We start from the raw sequence: 24,478 nt of genomic DNA, 5'->3' as shown, positions 1-24,478 counted from the left end.
AGATTCTCTGAACCTTTTGATGATATTATGGCCCAAGATGGAGGCGTGGACGGCGAGGCGTGCCGGCAGCGACGCCGCAATCGAGATCAGGTGCGGGGGTCGCACACCTGTACACTATTAATAAATCTCCTCTCGCTGTATAAAAGGGTATCATCAGCCCGAGAGGCGGAAGAGGAACGAGAGGTGCGAGAGACATGAGAGCCAGAAGACGCGCATGCAACGCGGAAGGATGGAAGGACCATCGGAGGCGAGGGAGGGGGATCTACTCTGGGCTCTCGTCGGCGCGTTCACGGATCTGGCGGCAGGCAGCCGGCAGCGTCTCAAGGAGTAGTGCCCCCCTAAAGAAGTGGTGGAAGAAGAAGCGGTGAAAGAAGAAGTGGCGGTGGAAGAAGAAGAAGAAGAGGAAGGAAAAAGAAGTGGTGGTGGTAGAAGAAAAAGAAGAAAAAGAAGAAGAAGAAGTAGAAGTGGTGGTGGTAGAAGAAGAAGTGGTGGTAGTGGAAGAAGAAGAAGAAGTAGTGGTGGTGGAAGAGGAAGACAAAGACAGAGAAGAAGAACAAGGGGAAAATGAAGAGAAGACCGGGGACACAGGTGGCAGTCTTCATTTCCCACCCCTTTAAAAAGGCGAGGGGGGAGTTTGCTTAGCCGGTCTGAGTTCCAGCTTGCATCTTGTCTCAAAATTAAGCCATGCAAGTGCAAATGCAAACGAGGCAGCGATGCCGCAATCGAGATCAGGTGCGGGGGTCGCGCACCTGTACACTATTAATGAATCTCCTCTCACTGTATAAAAGGGTATCAGCAGCACGAGAGGCGGAAGAGGAACAAGACGAGCGAGAGACACGAGAGCCAGAAGACGCAGCGCATGTTACGCGGAAGAGAGCAAAGGGAGAGCGAGAGGCAGACGACGCAGGCGACTGAAAAGTTACCAGAAAAAGATTTTCTTTATGAAAAATAAAGAAGTCTACACCTGTTCAAGCAATGTCCTTCCTTGATGGTCCTGGGAACCCACGCGACGGCATGAGTCTGTCACAGGACCGTAGATGTTGAAATCCCTAAATATCTTGCAATTGGAATTTGAGAAACGTTGTTCTTAAACTGTTTGACTATTTGCTCACGCAGTTGTGGACAAAGGGTTGTACCTGGCCCCCTCATTTCTTGTGAAAGACTGAGCATTTTTTTGGGAAGCTGTTTTTATACCCAATCATGGCACCCACCTGTTCCCAATTAGCCTGCACACCTGTGGGATTTTCCAAATAAGTGTTTGATGAGCAATCCTCAACTTTATCAGTATTTAGTGCCACCTTTCCCAACTTCTTTGTCACGTGTTGCTGGCATCAAATTCTAAAGTTAATGATTATTTGCAAAAAGAGAGAAATGTTTATCAGTTTGAACATCAAATATGTTGTCTTTGTAGCACATTCAACTGAATATGGGTTGAAAAGGATTTACAAATCATTGTATTCCGTTTATAATTACATCTAACACAATTTCCCAACTCAAATGGAAATGGAGTTTGTATATATATAATTTTTGCAATTCTATGACTTTTTTGTAGTCCTTTGCAAAATAGCAAACTACATTATCACCACAGAGGTTTTGGGTTTAACACTAAAGCTAAGTGATTGATATTCTAACAATCAAATGATTAACCAATAGAGCGTCTTGTCAAAATCCACAAAAACTTGACTCAACAAACTAATTTAAAGTTTTTTTTAGCTAGTAATGTGAATGATTAACTCGCCAGACCAAGCCCGAGTCTGCGGCTCGGTCTGGGGCCAATCCGCTCCACACACGCAAATTTAGATGAGCCATTAATCTGCCACAACCTGGGCCCGCCAGGTTTGTTGGCCTGCTGCAGCTATGGTCCAGCTGCAAGGAGTAATTAAGGGCTGACATCACAATCTAAATGTGCACATTACAAAAGGTATAATCAACTTTTCTTCACTGACCATCACAAGATGCAATAGGCTGAAAAAGGAGAAGTGAAAGGGGAGATTAAACAGAGTGAAAAGAAGACTGTTCACCTCACAGATGAGTTCATCCACCTCCTTGAGGCGCTGCAGAACTCTCGACATGAATGTAACTGTTGAGTGGACAGAGGGTGTGGTGTATGATGTACTCTCTGTTTCTGGCGGGGTCTTGGCCCGTTCATATGTCTGTGCCACATGTCTGAGCTTCACAAAAGAGAAGAAGCACTCAGGCTGAAGCGGCAGCTGATGGTCTTTGTCTCGTGCCTCGCCTGGCACACATTTCAACTTTTGTGCTGCATGTTTGATACGGACTTGAAACTGAAAGTGATGATAAACACTGGGTCAAGAACTACAAAAGAGTTTAGAGGTCACTGACAAAAGCATTCTGGTGGTTTTATATGCTTCACACCATCCTTCTACAAAGTGAATGTAAAGTAGGCCACAGCAGCTGCTTTACAGTCATATTATGTAAACCACTACATTACTACAGGGTATGTCTTAGCCCATGAATTAAAACAATATAAGTGTTTTTTTAACTTTATTTGGATTGATATCCTTATTTAATCAGCTTTCATTTCGAGCTAAGCATTGAAGATGAAATTGTGTAATCAGCTGAAAAAAGTTTTATTGCTGAACCTGTGTTTTTGTTGGGTTCAACCCCTCTGCATTACACCTTGTGAGAGGCCTTAAGGCAGGGCAGTGGATGAAATAGATGTTTTCCTCAACAAAGTAACAGGTGGCAATAGTTATACTTTCAATGAAGGTAAATGTGGCAGGAATAAATCAGAGGTCCACATCCTTTTTTGCACCAGGGACCAGTTTAATGTGGGCCTCGTTTCATTAACAGCCCCGTCCTCTGTGCCAAATAAATACAGCAAAGTGCTTGAAAAATACAACTCAATATACTGCTAAATATCAGGGAGCCCTGGGCTTGTTTCTTTGCAGTGAGATGGTCCCCAGCAGGATGACCATACTGCCGAGAACTGCAGATGTAAATTAGCCTTTGACTACAATATGGCGCAGTTAAATTTTATATGCTCATTAATTTGCATTGTCCCATGTAACAAAGATATAACAAATATAGGAAATGGCGACTTCTTATCAGGAGATTTATTCTGCATTTATGAACAAGCTTTTCGGTTTGTCGATGGGGACAGGCGGAAGTTAAATGGGAACTGCACTTTTTTTTTTGCCTATAATTCACAATCATAATGAGAGACATGATCACACGTGTCTTTTTCGTCAGCTTACAATGGAGCCCTTGGGAACTATGATGTCATTGCTTTTTTTCCACTGGGTCATTATTGTCACCAATGTCCCACTGGGTGTGAGTTTTCCTTGCCCTTATGTGGGCCTACCGAGGATGTCGTGGTGGTTTGTGCAGCCCTTTGAGACACTAGTGATTTAGGGCTATATAAGTAAACATTGACTGATTGATTGATTGATTTCCGACCATAAAACCCGATATATAACCATCCAAAAACCGCCAACAATACTACATTTGAACTGAGGAGTTGGTACACTTTGACAGACAATATAAACCTGGAAATGTCAAGAAAGACGGCCACAAGATGCTCAGTTGCACAGACCTTTTTTTTTTTAATCCTACACGAAGATTATGAGTCATTCTTCATCTAAATGGGAATATATCAACATCCTAACAGTCAGCCTCGCAGTGAGAACAGAAAATGTACAGTAAGTGTTTGCTTTATTATTTTCGTAGTTCTGAGTTTGAATTTCTTGTTTAGCACTTAGCAATACTGTTACATAATTAGCACACACCTTCTAAAGCCTGTAGATAATCCTCCTCATATTCAGGCTAAAAAACATAAGGTTCTGGATCATTTATCCCAAAGTAGTCTTTGATGGCTCTCATGAGGTCTGTTGTGATTAGTAGTATTGATGTTGAAAGAAACGTTGAATTTCTTTATAGGCAGGATAGAGCAACTCCCATAGTCTCCATTGTAGGCACTAATTTAATATTTAGAATGCATTAAAAAAAAAAATGTGTTCTTGTTTTACATAAAGGATTGTGAATGATAGGCATAATTTAAAAAAAAGTGCAGTTGCCGTTTGTGTTGGAGAAAATGCGGTCATTTATATATTATCAAATGTTTCTGTGCGGCCTGGTAGCAAATGCTTTACAGACCGGTACAGGTCCTGGGACCGGTGGTTGGGGACCACTGTTCTGAATGAATGAGCAGCTGACTAAACAACGACGACATCGCAAAGAAAGCACACGACCGAGGAAAGCCGGTGGAACTTCTTCAGTTTAATAAGTAAAATATATAAACTCATTTGTGACGCAAAATGAAAACAAAATTCTCCTAGTGGGTCGTTACAAAAGGAAAGAAACAGCAGCGTTCACCTGACAGACGAGTTCATCTACCGCCTCGGGGCGATGCAGAACTCTCATACCAAATGTCAGAAGGATGCATATTTTTTTCCAGTCTCTCTCTACCAGTGGAAGTTTTTTTAAATTCCTTCACGCTGCCATCATTCTCATTAAGATTTATAGAGCTTGTCTGCAAGTGTGATAGTTATGTTGTACAATTGCAAAGTCTCTGTGGCGAAATCTCAATGACTAATGAGGGAATTTGACATATGCTGATAAGGAAAATGAGTAAGGGCTAAAGAATGTAAAAAGCCACCAGTATGTTTTTGAATAGCAATCTCTGATGCATTACAGCATGCAGATCAAGAGAAACTATGCTAACTGTGTTCCTATCTTCACTCCAAGAGTCCAGGTAAAAGGTCTACCTGCAATTCAGGAGGCGGTTTGTGCGGAACAGGAGGCAATACTTTTAAGTGCACGCACTCAGCAGGTCCGAAACTATGAACAGGAGATGATCTCTCACAGTCTGACTGAGATTTGGCAGAAAAGTTGAAAAGTGAGTTAATATAAAAGGCACCAGAGCTGCGTGTAAAAGACAAGAAAAGATGTTTAGCAGCGGTGAAAGGAGGGTTTTACTACCACTTTAAAGGCCTTCTGAAATGAGATTTTCTTATTTAAACGGGGATAGCAGGTCCATTCTATGTGTCATAACTGATCATTTTGCGTTATTGCCATATTTTTGCTGAAAGGATTTAGTAGAGAACATTAACAATAAAGTTCGCAACTTTTGGCCGCTAATAAAAAAGCCTTGTCTGTACCGGAAGTAGCAGACGATGTGCGCGTGACGTAACTGGTTGTAGAGCTCCTCACGTCCTCACATTGTTTACAATCATGGCCACCAGCAGCTAGAGCGATTTGGACCGAGAAAGCGTCAATTTCCCCATTAATTTGAGCGAGGATGAAATATTCGTGGATGAGGATAGTAAGACTGAAGGACTAGAATAAAAAAATAAAAAAAACGAGGGCAGTGGGAGCGATTCAGAAGTTATTAGACACATTTACTAGGATAATTCTGGAAAATCCCTTATCTGCTTATTCTGTTACTAGTGTTTTAGTGAGATTATATAGTCATACCTGAAAAACGGAGGGGTGTGGTGACCGCCAGTGTCTCTGAGGGAAGCCACGAAGGAGACAAGAGAATCGCAGCTGCCTCTTTGACAGCTGCAGGAGGAACGACACAAGCTCCGCTCATGTCTACGGTAAAACCCAACATATTACCACCATTTTCTCACCGAAACCTGCCGGTTGACATGTGGTAAAGAACCATGTTCGTTTGACCGCTCTGTTCCATATTAAAGCTTCACCGTCATCTTTAGGGAATGTAAACAAATAAACACCGGCTGTGTTTGTTTTGCTACGCCGATCGTAATACACCAACAACTTTCTTCTTTGTAGTCTCCATTATTAATTGAACAAATTGCAAAAGATTCAGCAACACAGATGTCCAGAAATCTGTGTAATTATGCGATTAAAGCAGACCACTTATAGCTTAGATCGGGCTGGAAGAACATGTCCGCTACAACCTGTGATGTCACGCGCACGCGTCATCATACGCGTCTTCATTCCGCGACGTTTTCAACAGGATACTTCACGGAAATTTAAAATTGTAATTTAGTAAACTAAACCGGCCGTATTGGCATGTGTTGCAATGTTAATATTTTATCATTGATATATAAACTATCAGACTGCGTGGTCGGTAGTAGTGGGTTTCAGTAGGCCTTTAAAACTGTAGTGAAAATATATTGCCAAATAATTTCTGTTAAGTTGATTAGTCCTCACCTGTTTACGTTGGATGTAACTTGAATTACTGTCAAACTTGGCTTGCAACTGTGTGGCCATGGAGCGCACTCTGTTCTCTTTGGGTTCCTTTCCGTTTAATACTGAGGGGCCTTTGGTGGCCTAGAAAGGAAGAAAAAAAAATCTTAAATATGTATGACACTTTAACACTTTTTTTTCTTCGTTTTTTTTTATAAGCTATTTAATGCCATATGTACTGGGCCAATTTTTGTTTTTTAGGTGACCCATACTGCTCATCTTTGTTGCTAGATATCATTCTTCAGGCATTGATCCTTATTAGCAACTACCCACAGTAAAAGTGAGCTTTCCATAAAAACACTTTTGGTGTACAGTGCATCTGGAAATTATTCAAAGCGCTTCACTTTTTCCACATTTAGTTATGGTACAGCCTTATTTTAAAATTGAATACATTCATTTTTCTCTCAAAAATCTTACAGTCAATATCCCATGATGACAATGTGAAAAGCATTTTTTTTCCTCGACATTTTAATGTATTAAAAACAAACAACTAAATAAAATCATGGTTGAACAGGGTGTGTGCCTCACAATATGAAGGTCCTGGGTTCGACTGCATGGGCTTCTCTCGACCCCCAAAAACATGAACCTGGGAATAGGTTGATTGGCAACACTAAATTGATCCTAGTGTGTGAATGTGAGTGTGAATGTTGTCTCTCTATCTGTGTTGGCCCTGCGATGAGATAGTGACTTGTCCAGGGTGTACCCCGCCTTTCGCCCAATTGCAGCTGAGATAGGCTCCAGCATGTATGGTGGCAGCATACTGTCGGGATGTTTTCAGTGGCCGGAACTGGGAGACTAGACAGGATAGACTAGAGGGAGCTTGAGAGGTAGAAGCACTTTTAAACAGAGTTGTAGCTAAACATTTGACACGCCGAGCAAGCAACAGAGAGGAACTATCGATGGCTTCTGTGAACAATATAAACAGATGAGATTAGTGATGAGTTGATACAAGGACAGATATAGGTTCTAAAGCAAATTGGTGTATGTTTAAATAAAGCTGTAGTCACTCACTAATAGCCAAATGCAGTCGCTGACTGAAGCATTGCATCACTCGGGAGTGCGGCAAATTTTTATTGTTATTATTTGATGCACAGCATCATAGTGCGTCAGAGAAGCCCCTGTAACGTAAACACGCAAGTGGCGGGGGTGAGCCAAGAGGATGCCCTATTCTTTGCCCAGCAGGGCCAGAGAAGAGCAAACAGCCATAACAAAGGCACATCAAAAGATAGTTGTATGTATATATATATATATATATATATATATATATATATATATATATATACTGTATATCGCCATACCGGTATATCGCCCAGCCCTGGTGAAACCAATCATCTACATTTTTAAGCTACAGTTAAAACATTGTGTGAGTGGCACATGGAGCAAGGTGGGTCAAGTGTCTTGCCAAAGGACACAGCGGCAGCAACTACGATGGCAGAAGCTGGAATAAACCCTGGAAACTTCAAGTTGCTGGCATGGCTGCTGTACCAGGAAAGCCACACCAAGTCTACTTTTTCACATTGTCATCATGAGCTATTGTTTGTAGAATTTTGAGGACAAAATGAATGTATTCTATTTTGAAACAAGGTTGTAACAACAAATTGTGGAAAAGGTGAGGCACTGTGAATACTTACCAGATGCACTGTATATCTATCTAATATGCACTGAACTCATCCTCTTACCCACAGCTGCTATCACTTGCAACATGAACAAATACTTTGGATTAAATAAAATATGAACTGGCATGCATGAACTTCCTGGCATTATAGAACAAAGCAATAAAGGAGTTCTTCAAATACCTATTTCAAGGGCTGAATTCTAATTTGTAGTCATATGAGCAGCAGACATTTTTTTATATGCATGACATATTGCTAATATACAAAATTGACACATATTTTTACAAGTTCAGTGGTACCTCAACTTACAAGCACATGTTTCTCGGCCGAACGTGTAACTCATACTGTATCTCAATGCAGTCCCGTCCAATTAAATGAATTGAAATCAATTATATCTGTGATGGCCCTCCCAAAAACACTACGATTGAAACATTTAACACACCTTTTAAAACAAATACCTAACTTTTGTATAGTGAATATTGTTTGAAAAATATTACAATACCATGTACAGGAGCAGAGAAGTAGTGGTAGTTTTATGAAATAATGTAATATTCTTTGAGGAGCAGATTTTTGCAAGTGTCTCCTATGGGCTGTTTCCCGGTCGTGTAACAAGAGGAACTAAACAGTCGCTGTTTATGTTGCACAGGGATTTAAGTTATGGACCTTAATTGTGTAACCGAGGAAGTCACAGTTGGCAACAAGCGATATGTATGTCTTTGTCACAAAGGTAATGCTTGATTGACCAGTTTGTTGATTCAGGACTAGACCGAACAAATTGAAACACGCTAATCACAACATCTGAAGCTTCTCAATATTCTTATGGATAAAAAAGTCAGTCGCATTTGTTTGTGTCTACATGCCGCAGAAGCTGGCTGCAACTTGTGTGATGTGGACTGACGATGCTGCAGCGGGGTTGACTTGCTGCACAGGCTGCTAACCAGTTGGACGTATTTTTAATGGTTTGTTTCTGATTCGGTCGTCCACTTCTTCTCCGTCGCACTAACTTCCTTCGTCCCAGTGGTTTGAAGGCAGGATTGTGTCGGAGCGGCGGTCAAGCTTGTCGGTTTTTTGTGTAAATGAAGCAGGAACAACATCGTGTAACCGTATATTAATTCTTTATTGCTCAAAAAGTGTTACAAACACTACTTCAAACAGTGGCGTAAATGCTCGTAACTGAAATTATGCCCGCAATTTAAGGCTTAAATCTCAAATTACCCATAAATGAAGGTACTAAAAAGCTGAGGTACCACTGTATATTGAACACAGGAAGTGAAATAATCAAACAAATTGCTGTGATTTTGTAAATATCAGCTGTGCTTCTTTCGACTTCTTTTAGGCCAAATGGAATCGTGTAACCGTAATCATGAGATGTATTCTATGTAACCTTGAATTTCAGTTTGAAATAAACTAGCCAACACACAATGCAACCAACCAACTGTAGCTACAGGTATTTTGAAAAAATCTATAATTCTTTCTACAAACCTCGTCCAAGTAAGTGCAAAATGTTCTTCTCCTTTTGTAAATTGGATCTGTACCATCTGACTTCTTCTCATCCTATAAGTACAGCAGAGGGGGAAAAACAGAAAATCAGCATGGAATGGCAGTAAAAAAAAAGATGATAATTTTACAGTTAAAAGTACAAGGTAGTTTCCAAGGTTACCTTCGGAACACGTTTCCTTGGCAGAGCAAGATTAAGAACATTATTAATACTTTGGACTTCCTGAGATGAATAATCTTCACAGTTTTGATCCACTCTTCTGGAGCCTGTGTTACAACGTGTGACAGAAATAAAGCTCTTAGACTTTCCACAACACGCAGCCATAAATGTCAAATAATATCAGTGCATAAAGCCAAAAACAGAATATACAAAGGGTCTACATATAAGGAGTTAGTAAATTGAAGCTGGCTAAAGTTCAGCTTTGAATAAACAGCTTTTAGAGGAAGGTAAATGGTTGTATGACGTGAAATAATTTGGGTGGTCTGTCTTTCTGTCCGTCAGTCCACAGCGGTTCAAAGCACTGGTACAAACACACATTCCACACATCCCCGCATACTTGACCGGGAGGAATGCACAACTCACAGTTAGTCACAGGAAATCAACTGAAAGGGAATAGTTTTACTTTGTCTGGAATAACAACTGACAAAACTAACATTAAAAGTTAAGTAACATACAATTACTTAAAACAGGGTAAAGAATATTACAGTTAAAGACATTAAGCAAAAAACAATAGATTGGAATAATGTTAAATATATATCAATAGTTTACTTTATAATAGAGTCCAGTAGAATGCTTCATAGTTCAGCGCAGTTCTGTATAACATACCAGTGCATCATAGTGTAAAGAGAAGGGCTGACTTCAGACAACAGGAATGGCGTTCAGTAGAGTTTACCAGAATTCTGTATAGCAGGGTTATTCAACGAGCGACTTAGAGGGCAAATCTGGCCTGGAAATAACAACCAGATCGGCATCGGTGTTCAGTTCAAAACTTGGGAGGGACTAACATTTTTGCAGCAAATTCCTACAAACACTAGCACACTTCTGTGTGCTAGCGGTATAGCTCGTTTGGTAGAGCGACCGTGCCAGCAACTTGAGAGTTGCAGGTTCAATCCCCGCTTCTGTCATCCTAGTCACTGCCGTTGTGTCCTTGGGCAAGACACTTTACCCACCTGCTCCCAGTGCCACCCACACTGGTTTAAAAATATAACTTAGATATTGGGTTTCACTATGTAAAGCGCTTTGAGTCACTAGAGAAAAGCGCTGTATACATATAATTCACTTCACACTTCACTGTTGTATAGAGCAGTGTTTCTCAACCTTTTTGACCTCGGGGCCCAACTTTTCCACTAAAGTGGTGCCCACTCAAATATTAACACTAAATTGGTAATCTTATGCTTCCTTTTAATCGTATTCAATAATTATATCTCACCTACTTACAGTTTACAAAGACTTACAACCACAAATATTATTATCAAGGCTAAGGTCAGGCTGATTACAAACATAAACTCATTAATTATACTGCAAAAGAAGGGACTCCTAAAAACTGAAAAACGTTCATAAAACTACGCTGTGCTAAAATAAATACATTCTAACTAAATCAATAATAAACATTAATAATAATATCGATGTTTCTTGAATAAACTGTCAATACAACAAAAGTGCAAAATAAAATACAGCTTCACCACTTTAGTGATCATTTTTGTGCTTAAGAAACTATGACTTGCTCCAAACTTCTTCTTTTTGTTTGAGATTGTCATTACTGCCACAAATGGTAGAAAAGTGTATTACAACTCAATACCATTGTGGCTTATACGGACCACAGCTGGAAAAAAAATTATTTGGTGGCATTCTAGGTGGCGCACGCATTCCATCTTAACCTATGGTTAAGAAACACTGGTGCAGAGGACTTTGGACCAGTGTAAAATATATAGGCAGTTCCTTGCACTGACATTTTATCTCCAAAAGGCCTGCCTCCCCAAGGTTTCCCTACTCATCACTAAAACTGTAAACACCTCCTCAAGTTAGGTTCCCTCTCCCCTAAAACTCGCTGGAGTAACACCCATACTCAAAAAGCTGTCATCGACCCCGACTACCCCAACACATACAGGCGCATCTCCAACCTGCTTTGTCTGTCACAAGTTCTGGAACGAGTCATAGCCAAGCAACTCGCTGCCTACGGTATCTGGACTCGAATGACCTCTTTGAACAGTTCCAATCTGTTTTCCACTCCAAACACAGCACTGAGACTGCCCTTATCAAAGTGACCAATGACCGCTTGTTATCATCAGACATCGGATTCCTCAACGTCCACATCCTTCTTGACCTCAGTGCTGCCGTTGATACCATTAATCATTCCATCTCACGCCTCAAATTCACCCTTAACTTTACGCTGCACTCTCCTGGTTCAAATCTTATCTCTCTGACAGAAACCAATTCATTTCCATACAAAAATGCCAATCGGTCACAACTCCTGTTACCCACAGTGTCCTCAGGTCTCGGTGCTTGGTCTCCTTCCTTTCATCCTTTCCATTCTTCCAATTGGACAGATCCTCCGCAGCCATCGCCTCCAGTTCCACTGTTACGCCGACGACACACAGTTCTACCTCCCCTAAACCATAACTGCTACCACCCTTTACACCTCACCGCCTGCCTTATTGACAAAAACCTGGATGCAATCAAACCTTCTAAAATTCAATTGTACAAACCCCGTTTCAATATGAGTTGGGAAATTGTGTTAGATGTAAATATAAACGGAATACAATGATTTTCAAATCCTTTTCATCCCATATTCAATTGAATGCACTACAAAGACAAGATATTTGATGTCCAAACTCATAAACTTTTTTTTTTTTGCAAATAATAATTAACTCAAAATTTCATGGCTGCAACACGTGCCAAAGTAGTTGGGAAAGGGCATGTTCACCACTGCGTTACATAACATTTTCTTTAAACAACAGTCAATAAATGTTTGGGAACTGAGGGAACGGGCGCGGGGGGTGTCCTTTTTTTTTTTTTTCTTTGTCATGAAAAAGGGACGTTTTTGTCATGAAAAAGGGAGGTTTTTGTGGTTGGTGCACTACTTGTAAGTGTATATTGTGTTTTTTATGTTGATTTAATAAAAAAATTAATTAAATTTTATTTATTTATTTTTTTAATAAAAATGAATAAAAAATTATTCTGCGGCCCGGTACCAATTGGCAGTGGTTGGACACCACTGCCGTAGAAGGCAAAATCCCTAAATTCCTTACTTAGCATTTCATGGAAGCTTCTTTTATACCCAATCATGGCACCCAATGTTCCCAATTAGCCTGCACACCTGTGGGATGTTCCATATAAGTGTTTGATGAGCATTCCTCAACTTTATCAGTATTTATTGCCACCTTTCCCAACTCCCCTTTCCTCTCCCTTATCTCTCCTGCTTGCTTCTTTATCTTGTCTCAACTTTTTTGTTGCCTATTTTTGCACTGCTCTGCAAATCAACACTGGAACTTTTTAACTGGCCTAAACGAAATTGACAAGATCTTGGGTTTAGGGCAGGGGTCGGCAACCTTTACCACTCAAAGAGCCATTTTGACCCATTTCACAAAGTAGAGAAAACAATGTGAGCCACATAACTCTTTTTAAATTTATAATGAAATAATACTGCATACAGAGTTTTTGTTTTGTTTTGTGCTATAGTATAAACCAGGGGTCTCAGACACGCGGCCCGAACCTTAATATAAAAATGTTATGTTTGTGTGGCCCGCAAGTTTTATATGAATGCCGCTTGACAGCGTCACACCTGCCAACCCTCCCAATTTTCCCGGGAGACTCTCGAATTTCAGAGTAATTGTTCTCTCGAATTTACGCTGGTGTTCACCCAATGAACACCAGCGTACAATAAGGGCGTACAATGATGGCACTACCGCTAGCGCCCTCTACAGCTTTTACAAATAGCTTGCCAGCCCAAAGAATTGTTTGACGAGGCTATTGCAGATACACGCAGGAGACTGCAAGGCGTCCTTATTCAACAGCAATACAGGTCACAGTGAGGGTGGCTGTTTGAACAACTTTATCACTCTTACTAATACACGCCACACTGGGAACCCACACCAAACAAGAATGACAAACACATTTCAGGAGAACATCCTCACCATAACACAACATAAACACGACAGGACAAATACCCATAATCCCATGTATCCCTGACTATTCCAGGCTACAATATACACCCAGCTACCACCAACCCAACCCCCCCAAGTATCGGTTGAAGTGGGCGGGGTTGGGGGGGGGGCGGGGTGTATACTGTAGTCCGGAATAGTCGGGGATACATGGGATTATGGGTATTTGTTCTGTCATGTTTATGTTGTTATAGTAAGGTTGTTCTGCCAAAATGTGTTTGTCATTCTTGTTTGGTGTGGGTTCCTAGTGTGGCGCATATTAGTAAGAGTGTTAAAGTTGTTTATATCACAACCCTCACTGTGACCTGTATGGCTGTTGACCAAGTATGCCTTACAGTAGCGTTTGCGTTAAGATAGAGGTTGCATCCATAATGTGACCGGCCGGCCGGCACGCAGATGGAATGGGGAAAATCCTGGCGCGAAGACATGTAGAAAGGGTGTTCGAGGCATTTTCATCAAGGCATGCCCTCATAGTTGATGTATGAGTGAAAATCGAAAAACGTTTACCCAGGAGATTTCTGATAGAGACACTGAAATTTGGAAATCTACCGGACTTCTCCGGGCAGTCGGCAAGTATGCGGTTGAGCCACATCAGAGCGGTCAAAGAGCCGCGGGTTGCCGACCCCTGGTTTAGGGGAACCTGCTTGTCGTGACGGAGCAGTTGTTGCTGGACACACGACGGACTCTTAGGAGAAGAAGGAGTGCCTTGTGCCTGGCAACCCTTTTCTGTCGAGGACGTAAAAATACAGTGGGGCAAAAAAGTATTTAGTCCGCCACCGATTGTGCAAGTTCTCCCACTTTAAATGATGACAGAGGTCCATCCTCGCTCATCGATGCGGACTGGACACTGGCCGAAAGTGGAGTCGGCTGTCTTGGTTGCTTTGTTGGGTCTGCTTCTGTCTCTGGCCATGCTCCCTCCACCCCAGCGGACGATGGCGTGGAACACCGCAGAGGCCACCTAGTACCAACCTCGTCACGTCCGTTGTGTCCTGAGCAAGACACTTCACCCTTGCTCCTGATGGGTGCTGGTTGGCGCCTTGCATGGCAGCTCCCTCCATCAGTGTGTGAATGTGTGTGTGAATGGGTAAATGTGGAAGTAGTGTCAAAGCGCTTTGAGTACCTTGAAGGTAGAAAAGCGCTATACAAGTACAACCCATTTATTATTTATTTATTTAAGTGTCTGGTTGTATCAGCTGCTTTAATGTCTTTAATGTCCTCTGTGTTCTTTGATGTTTCCCTCTTACACACATGTGGCTATGAGTTGTTTTTTTTCCTTGGCCTCAGTCTGCACCCCTTCTCCGGGGCCCAGGCTAAGACCGATTTTTTAAAATTTATTTTAGTCTTCTATTTTTTTCTCCCATTCTTCTTCCTCCAAACACGACGAGTTGAGTTTATACCAAAAAGTTCTATTTTGGTTTCATCTGACCACATGACATTCTCCCAATCCTCTGCTGTATCATCCATGAGCTCTCTGCCAAACTTCAGACGGGCCTGTCTTAAGCAGGGGGACACGTCTGGCACTGCAGGATTTGATTCCCTGTCGGCGTAGTGTGTTACTGATGGTAAACTTTGTTACTTTGGTCCCAGCTCTCTGCAGGTCATTAACCAGGTCCCCCCGTGTGGTTCTGGGATTTTTGCTCACCGTTCTCATTATCATTTTGACCCCACAGGATGAGATCTTGCGTGGAGCCCCAGATCGATGGAGATTATCAGTGGTCTTGTATGTCTTCCAATTTTTGACAATTGCTCCCACAGTTGATTTTTTCACACCAACCTGCTTGCCTATTGTAGATTCACTCTTCCTTGTCTGGTGCAGGTCTACAATTATTTTCCTGGTGTCCTTTGACAGCTCTTTGGTCTTGGTCATAGAAGTCTGACTGTTTGAGGCTGTGGACAGGTGTCTTTTATACAGATAACGAGTTCAAACAGGTTCCATTAATACAGGTAACGTGTGAAGGACAAAAGAGCTTCTTAAAGAAGAAGTTACAGGTCTGTGAGAGTCAGAGATATTCCTTGTTTGAAGTGAACAAATACTTATTTTCCACCATAATTTACAAATAAATTCTTTAAAAATTCCTACAATGTGAATTCCTGGATTTTTTTTTCAAAATCTGTCTCTCACAGTTGAAGTGTACCTATGATTAAAATTACAGACCTCTGTCATCATTTTAAGTGCGAGAACTTGCACAATCGGTGGCTGACTAAATACTTTTTTGCCCCACTGTATCTACCTGTTCGGAATTATGACAACAGGACATCTGCTGATTGGAGTAAAGCGTTGCTCTGGTTTGTCGACAAATTAGAAATTGCTGGCAGTCTTCAAATTACCCCAAAGCTGCCACAAATGATTGGAAGATGAGGGAAGAACTTTGGACACTTGTGATTTTGGATAACATTGGACTGTCTGCCCCGCAGGTTTGAGGATCAGTCATAGACAATTTAGATGTCAAAGTAAATGTTATTTTCACTCATATAAAAGACATTCTAACTTGGATTGTTTCCCTGGCTTCAAGACTCTCCCGAAGGACAGTGCAGCAAAGACACAACAAACTCCCTTCTTGTCTCTCATGGATACACACCTGTTTTTGTTGACTTTGGACTAGCAACTGCATAACATCAAGGCCGCGCAACAGAGACGCACTGCAGGCTTACACACAAACATGCATCCACAAAAATATACGTCACACACATACATAACCCCCACCTCCATCCAACGCCCTCGACGCAAATCCCATAGGGGTGATTAAAGGATGGTCAGCGCCTGAGAGCTGTGGCCTACCACCATAACCCCGTACTCCCTGTTGCTAGATATATGATAAATGGGTTGTACTTGTACAGCGCTTTTCTACCTTCAAGGTACTCAAAGCGCTTTGACACTACTTCAACATTTACCCATTCACACACACATTCACACACTGATGGAGGGAGCTGCCATGCAAGGCGCTAACCAGCACCCATCAGGAGCAAGGGTGAAGTGTCTTGCTCAGGACACAACGGGCGTGACGAGGTTGGTACTAGGCGGGGATTGAACCAGGGACCCTCGGGTTGCGCACGGCCACTCTTCCACTGCGCCACGCCGTCCCTCTCGAGATGTATGTTGCAATATGTATATTTACTTTGCTATGGAGATTTTTTCTCACTCCAGATTGAGCCCAGTCTAGATTGTATTATTTTTACTCATTCTTCCACATCTTTTACGGGGCGCCTTGTGGCGACCCATCAGCGTTCCTGTTCTGTAACCCTGTACACGGGTATGTGCTGAAAACAAAGTTTTGTTGTACTTGTGCAATGACAATAAAAACCTATCCTATCCTATCCAGAACTTTTCCCTCAATATTGATGGTTCCATCGTCACCCCCGCCAACATAGTCTATAACCTTACCTAGGAGTCCTCTTTGACCCCACTCTCTCGTTCATTACCCCATGCCAAACAGACCACCAAAACTGCATTCTTCCACCTCCGTAACACTGCCTGCCTCCGACCCATACTGTCATCAACAGCGGCTGAAACACTCAAACACTCTTTCATCTCAACGAGGCATGACTACTGCAATAGTCTCCTCTATGGCACCCCCATCAAAGTCATCAACACACTTCACGGTACAGTATATGTAGTTTAGTGCACTGGTATATAGTATACGTGGCGTAAAGTAGTATGGTTTAGTGTAGAGTATGGTATAGAATAGCATTGGTGGACGGGAGTACCTTCATCCGGTAAAGGTGTGCCTCTGAAGAGTTCGTATATCTTGGAAAGGTAGCTGATCATTTTGGTCTTTTCCAGCTCCAGGGAACCACTCAGCTCTTTCACGGATGCGAAAGGTCGGATCCCAAATTCCCGCTCTACGATATCAAAAGCCAGCTGGAGGTTGGCGGCCTGGTTTTCCTCATTGAGTGTCTCAAAGTCTCTGACGGATGAAGATGATAGGGCCTTGAGTGTGAACCAGTATATGCATTGCACATCCAAAGTTGATTCTTTTATACAGTATATATATATATATATATATATATATATATATGTATATATATATATATACATATATATATATATATATATATATATATACGAAGGTGTATATCAGCCTTATGCTTTCGTTGTCATTGTTAGTTTGGAGTTAAATCGCAAGAAAGGAAAGTGTCAAATGCATTGTGGGTATCAGATGACAAAAGAAAAGCTGAGCATTATAAAGTGCACAAGAATGTAAAAACACTTAACGCCACCATAGTGCATTTGCTATGCGGAGAAACATTCTTTCCCTAGAAAATGACTTGATGAACAGATGAATAGGAACAGCTCTGACAATGTGCAGACGCCTTCAGAAAATAATGTCAATGCAATAATACACAAAACATACAGTAGGCCCTCTTTTTCCCCTTACTTTCTGCAAACCTACTCAATTTGTACAATTCCACTGTGCTGACAGGCGTACATTAAGAGTGGGGTGGAAGGCGAAATGCCAAATTTTTCCTCAACACATAAACGACCATATGAAATTGCAGTGGCATGTGGAAAGGCAATAATTTAAGCAGAAGAGGATATCATTTATTCTGCAAAGGGATTCAGCCAAAGCCGTAATACAGCCAGAATAAAACCAAAAGCACGCACACACACAGAGAGAGAGAGCATTTTAACCAGTTAGTTGTTAGACTGTTTGCTAGCCTGTAACGTGTAGGTGGTTTTCTAAGTGGCACATACATCAGTTGGGGTTTGAACCTGTGAATCAGGGCACACAGGCCGTAGCCACTTCTCCAAGAGGATGTGAGGTCAGTGATCGCTACATCTCGGTAGCCCTCTGTCTGTGTTTGGCACCATGTGAGAAGCCTTGCCGGTCTGATTTCAGAATCTGTAGGGACACACACAAGTTGGTTTAAACAATATAAAAGTCCAAACAAGTAAATGCTGCAGGAAATTTGAGCATTTTCATCTGGACAGAAGCATTTTTAAATTAGTGTTTAAAAGAGGAGAAAGCAACTTTGAATTTGGCTCTACAACAACATGCGAGCTTCCATTTCACAGCTTCCTCTTCCCTGTCAACCCACATGTAAAAACAAACCACAAAGAATGACTTCCTCTTTGAAGAACAACTAACTACACATGGTCCTTTCAAAATAGGAGCCAGATCACAGTGCAGCTGAGATGTCTCTACCTCGTCTGCAGATAGGTCGACGGATGGAGGTGGCACGCTCCAAAGAGCAGGTATTCAATTCTCCACTCAAGTACAAGTGACGCACCTGAAGAGAGGAAGAAGTATTATATACGGTGGACCTTTAACTTAAGAGAATTTTGGGATAGGAGCTGTCGCTTGACAAAGTGTTATGCTTTAAGTTGCCCACAAAAATTGGAGTTGGAGAATAGTTAGCATAGCAAACTTCACAGTAAACCATGTAAGATCCGCCCAAAACATATGGTCTTACTTGCTAGCATTAGCTTATAGCTAAAGATCCACATAACTTAGTTTTCAAACCATAGAAACGGACAATTTGAGCGTCAAATCTAATCAGAAAGTTTTATATATAAAGCACTTTTTATACACAGGCAAGTTGGAGCGTATCCCTGCTTGTGTGCACCATACTGAAGCAGAATGAGACTACCGCCCGCCAAGGTTGGCAAAATAATATCAAAATGGTGCATATTTTTCCATGAAAATATTAAAACATTGCTGATGGTGTGTTTGACGGCGAAGCAGCTGGAAGGAGATACCATAGAAGTCAACTGCCTAACGTATATTGTGTACATTATTATATTACTTTATGAAACTACAGTAATCTTAGTATTACATTCTTTTTTCTTGTTTTTGTACATTTCTTATTGAAATGCTTTTCTTTTTATCAATCAATCATCAATCAAAGTTTATTTATATAGCCCTATATCACAAATGTCTCAAAGGGCTGCACAAGCCCCTTTTTAAAGGGGATCCATCCATCCATCCATTCATTTTCTACCGCTTATTCCCTTTTGAGGTTGTGGTGGGGCGCTGGCACCTATCTCAGCTACAATGCAAAACCAACTTGTCTTATCTATCGGTACCTGTTTTGGTGTATTTAGGATCTGCGTAAGTCCCGAAAATGTGCAAATCAAACCATGGAGACCTTGCAGAGATATATTTATAAAAAAATCTTGACTTCCATTACTATTCCTCTATACGAATGGAATTTGTTTTTACAATTGGTGTCACCAGTGGATATCTCCATGTATGGTCAAAATTTACACAAAGTACTTTGCGCGAGTCCGCCATTGTAGTCTGCATTGTATTCAATAAGCTCCTTTTTCCTCTATCCTCTTGTTGGGGAGCAGACTGGTTCGTACATAAACATTCACCTTGTGCTTGATTGATTGGAACTTTTATTAGTAGATTGTACAAAACAGTACATATTCCGTACAATTGACCCCGACTTAAACAAGTTTTTCAACTTGTTTAAGTCGGGGTCCACGTTAATCAATTCATGGTAATACATACATTTTTTTATGTTTATGTTATGTAACCCCTTTTGCTATTTCTAATAAAATGTAGTGTATAGTTCTAACTCATATGCTTAGGCTGTTGCCCCCGCGACCCGACCTCGGATAAGCGGAAGATGATGGATGGATGGATGTGACAGTAGACTCCAAATGGAAGCGCTAAAAACTACATGGCTGACACAGACGGAGAAGACACAGTTGAAGTGGAGATACGTAAATAAGACCACCCAAAAAACTGTGCATCCTGAATAGTGGGTAAGAAAGCGGCTTGAAGATAGTCCGTAAAATACAATCCATGCAAAATTTTGAGCAAAGAACCACAACCGTAGACCACAATAAAATGTTTTAAATGTAGAAAAAATAATAATACTGTGACCCCTTTAAAATACATTTTATCTGTTGAAACTGATTTGTTTTGGAAGGCCAAGCAAAACTTATTTCAATTTATTTCAGTGGTAGATATTTATTTGAGATACAAGTGTTTTTAATTAGGAGCTCCGTCACAGAACCAATTACGCTCGTAAGTTGAGGTACGACTGTACACAAAAATGTACACGCTACATAAAAAAAATATTTGTACCTGAAGAGGCCTGACACACGAGGACATGAGATTTGGGTATCGTGTTGCTGGGTCGATGGTGTACTGTTCCAAGTTTTTGGTGATGTTTTCAGGTGTCGTCTGTGGCAGCAATCTGTATATGCTTTCCCTAAAAAAACACAAATCGATAGATAATGGTCACTGTATAAATACACTTACAACATGTGGTATGAGATACAATACAAGAGTTTACACTGCAATACGCCGACTACTCCGAAGCAGAGGTCTTCAACGGTGGGACCGCGATGCCCAGAGGTACTGCAGGGGGGCCGTGTCTATTTTTTAATTTGTGGAAATGTACCTTTGTACATGTTTTATGTGCATGTCTTTAAATACACAAAAACATTGAGCCCACAGAATTGCATGTAGTTGAATGTGAATAAATAACATATAACATGAATGTCCTTTTTTTTTCTTTTTTTTTCTTTCTTCTTTGTCATGAAAAAGGGACGTTTTCGTCATGAAAAAGGGATTTTTTTTGTGGTTGGTGCACTGTTTGTAAGTGTATATTGTGTTTTTTATGTTGATTTAATTAAAAAAAAAAACAAAAAAAAACATTTTTTTTTTTTTTAATAAAAAATTCTTCTGCGGCCCCGGTACCTATCGGGCCACGGCCCAGTACCGGGCCGTGGCCCGGTGGTTGGGGACCACTGCTCTAAAGCATACCCGAGATCTATTTATCTAGTGTTGTCCCTTGAGAAGATACAATAAAATGGCGCTCACTTTTAGGAATCGATTCTATTTCTATTCTTGTGGGGACATTTTGCCTCAGAAACGATTTTCGATTCTAACTAATTTTCACAATACATTATGTGGTATAAAAATGCTAAAACCTTTTCACAACATGTTACAAAAGATCAACTTGGCTGCCGACGTAAATGTGCAGGCTATGCATGGAGATTTAGCCTAAAAAATATTTTCAATTGATTTTTGAAAATTATGAAATTATTTATAGTTGAACTAAATTAGAATCGGGATTTGGATGTGATTCAATTTTTTTTACCATGAACAATCCTCAAATAAGGCATGGCAGTTCTACGCCAATGCACATTAAAACTGATAATTACTACACTTTGTATTGGATCTCATTAATGCAGATTTTCTTAATGATGTGGCTGGTGAGTTCACTGTATCCCATACCTCTCTGCCAGCACCTCAAGAACTGTTCGACCCTGAGCCCATCTCTTTACCATCCAAGCTGAGTCAAAGGCAGCCAGGAAGCCTCTGGCGCAGCCCGTCCCCATGGGCCAGAAGGGCTGCAAACACACACAGCAAATATGAAATATATCAGACATACATTGTGTGGGAAAAAATATTGTGACACATATAGTCAATCAAAAAGTCAGTGATCCTCTTGATCCCTTACTTCCAACAGGCTGTCGCCCACCAGAGCAACTAGCAACTGGTGTCCAAATCGCTCCCTGACGAGAGCGGCGTTCTCAGAGGCGTGCATGCTGGTGAAGTCAAACATTGCCACGTCTGGCTGCCCGCAGTGGTTTATGGCAAACTCCAGCGTGGGTAGCTGGTAGTTGGTGCCAAAGTCAGCAGCCTCTCTGGCATAGCACAAAAGTGCTTCCTGGTCGACGTTATCACGGCTCAGCAGCCTGTTCGTCTCCATGTAATCCTGCAAACAACAAGACAATATAAACGCGAGGTGAGGGTTCACACTTAAACCACTGGGGGGCTATCACACACAAGTAATGTTACTTCTCTTCTTAAATAACGGGGCAGGTAAGCAAGTGAGACATTTAGTGTAAGTGTTTTTATTCATGCTTACACAATCCTCTGGCTAAAATAACTTGGCAATTGTTTGTTGCAGATACTATGACTCCTGGAGCCAGAAATTCACAATGTTTTGCACCGATTAATTAAATAGATATCAGGTTCTCAATAGTGTCCCCTATATAATAACAATCCCCTACAGGGGGGCATGACAGAAAGTAATTGCAAAACCCCTGGCATATGTGAGAATAAAAACATTCACTTATAAACTCACATTGAGAACAACTCCTTTATCCAGCAAGCTCTGTTTCTTTGCCGTCATGACAAAGTAGTGTGTGTTGTCCTTGTAGTACACAATGTTCTCCAGGTCAATGCCTGCGTTAAAAAGGAGAGTTGTCAAAACTGTCAGATGCTCGCAGCAAACACATCAGCATCTTGTGTTGTGTCCCTGAAGGCATCACCTGTTTCATCTTTGAGGTCAAGAAAGAACTTCTGGTTGAAAATGAAGGCCACACCACTGATCTCCTCCACCTTGGCCTCTGCCGTCGTGTTCCTGTTGACAAAGTTGGCGGTGATGGCAATTGCCAGTTTACCACGAAATTCTTTTCTTTTGAAACCTGCGGACAAAAACACAAGGAGAGATATAATGACAGATAATGCATTACAGCCATTTTGTGCTGGGCTGATTGCTAATTCAGTCAGCAGAGCAGTGTTGTTGTTAGCTACTGCGCTAATTGCTACTTTGGGCGCTTTTTCAGTGTTTTTAGCCTTTTACAGCATTTTTCTAGTTTTACTAGCTCAAAATTAGTCTAAAGAAAACAATGGATAAGCAACGTGTGGTTTGAAACCTTTTAGGAAGTATCCATAGCGTTGTCGATACTGCTTCCCATCTCACCCACCCCCACTTTCTGCTGCACGCAAAAAATATTAACCAACAAGGTAAAGTGGATTTTTTTATGTTTTATTCCTAATCATTGGAGCCACTTGGTTGTTGAAGTTAAGGAGTTTTGTCAAACTGTCAGTGCGCCACAGGGCTAGTGACTGTGTGTGTGTGTGTGTGTGTGTGTGTGTGTGTGTGTGTGTGTGTGTGTGTGTGTGCGTCGGCAGGGCAGCTGCATATAGGAGGAGAACAGTTCTGCTTGTCGTTGTTTTAGCATTATTAGTAAATAGAGAGTTGATTAATCACACCCTTGTTATGTTAGTTTGATCTACAGTACTGTATAACACTTTATTTATATTATGTTCAGTGTGTACAACTTTTTACTCAAAACTGGATTGGAAACCATTAATAATGTTTACATTGTTTATTATGAAAAAAATAGCTTCGCTATACAAACATTTTTGATGATCTCTGTTCAAATTAAGCTTCCACTGTACACACATCCATTCACACTCACATTAACATATATGGACAATTTGGAGTCATTAATTAACCCAACATATTTTGGAATGTGAAAATCATGAAAAACTCGAATGTTTTGATTTTACACACACATGGATTACTAAATATCTTCTGCAATGTAGACATGAGTTGAAGAACATTTCAGTTTTGTATTTTGCACATACCAGCCTTTCAGTCATGCACATGAAGGAGATTACTTATGATAAGCATTGCAGAAAAGAAAAGAAAATAGGTTTAACCCCAAAGTTAAAAATAGGACTGTTTGGCCACAATTAGTGCACTAAAAAAAGCAGACCTGCTGCAGATGACTCATTTCCTGTGGGCTGCTTCATGATGAAAGAAGCCAAAAACGCACAAAATTGACCATTTTAGGAATACCCATCCAATGTGTATTGGCCACAGCAAGCAGAGACGGTCTAAAAACAAATTATGCAAAAACATGGAGACAATCCAGCATGCATCAGCTGCTCCGCTATGGTGTATTCTATTTATGTATTCTGATCCTTTGGTGCTTTCATGTGACTTCTACATGCTCACAGACACACATGCTCCTTTATATTGGGGGTACACTGTAGGTAAATAGGCTTTCTGATCCACTTTGAAAACATTTAAGAAAACACAGCTGTTTTACATTTTATAACATACATATGTTAAAATAATATATTATACACTATATTATTATTAGTTAGTTTTTTAAACCAATCCTGTCCAGCCAAATGGGCTAATATTAATGTTAAATTACATTTACGTAGAGTTTTATTTATTTTCTCGAGACTCAAAGTGCTTTACATAATGAAACCCATAATCTACATCTTTAAACTACATTTAATCCAGTGTGGGTGGCCCTGGTA

The 24,478-nt window shown here is 40.9% G+C and overlaps 1 protein-coding gene across 11 annotated transcripts in view; it reads right to left on the bottom strand.

The window, feature by feature from the left end:
- Positions 1-24,478, bottom strand: part of mical2a (microtubule associated monooxygenase, calponin and LIM domain containing 2a) — a 90,777-nt gene that overhangs the window by 26,315 nt on the left and 39,984 nt on the right. For 5 of the 11 annotated variants that reach the window (XM_061882738.1, XM_061882722.1, XM_061882770.1 and 2 more), the window contains exons 6-18: positions 22,687-22,842; positions 22,500-22,600; positions 21,870-22,127; positions 21,644-21,759; positions 20,486-20,612; positions 18,593-18,677; positions 18,142-18,289; positions 17,154-17,353; positions 9,451-9,554; positions 9,273-9,344; positions 6,142-6,261; positions 4,728-4,832; positions 2,022-2,285 (exon numbers count right to left, since the gene is read on the bottom strand). In XM_061882738.1, coding sequence (XP_061738722.1) covers positions 2,022-2,285; positions 4,728-4,832; positions 6,142-6,261; positions 9,273-9,344; positions 9,451-9,554; positions 17,154-17,353; positions 18,142-18,289; positions 18,593-18,677; positions 20,486-20,612; positions 21,644-21,759; positions 21,870-22,127; positions 22,500-22,600; positions 22,687-22,842 — 1,856 coding nt within the window. Of the gene's footprint in view, positions 1-2,021; positions 2,286-4,727; positions 4,885-6,141; positions 6,262-9,272; positions 9,345-9,450; positions 9,555-17,153; positions 17,354-18,141; positions 18,290-18,592; positions 18,678-20,485; positions 20,613-21,643; positions 21,760-21,869; positions 22,128-22,499; positions 22,601-22,686; positions 22,843-24,478 lie in introns of those variants that run through there. The other 6 variants (XM_061882782.1, XM_061882788.1, XM_061882747.1 and 3 more) reach the window with 5 other exon arrangements.

Source organism: Nerophis ophidion, linkage group LG02, assembly GCF_033978795.1.
Source record: "Nerophis ophidion isolate RoL-2023_Sa linkage group LG02, RoL_Noph_v1.0, whole genome shotgun sequence".
Classification (NCBI taxonomy): domain Eukaryota; kingdom Metazoa; phylum Chordata; class Actinopteri; order Syngnathiformes; family Syngnathidae; genus Nerophis; species Nerophis ophidion.
Note: the sequence above shows the minus strand (reverse complement) of the source record. Positions and strands in the feature narration are given on the sequence as shown.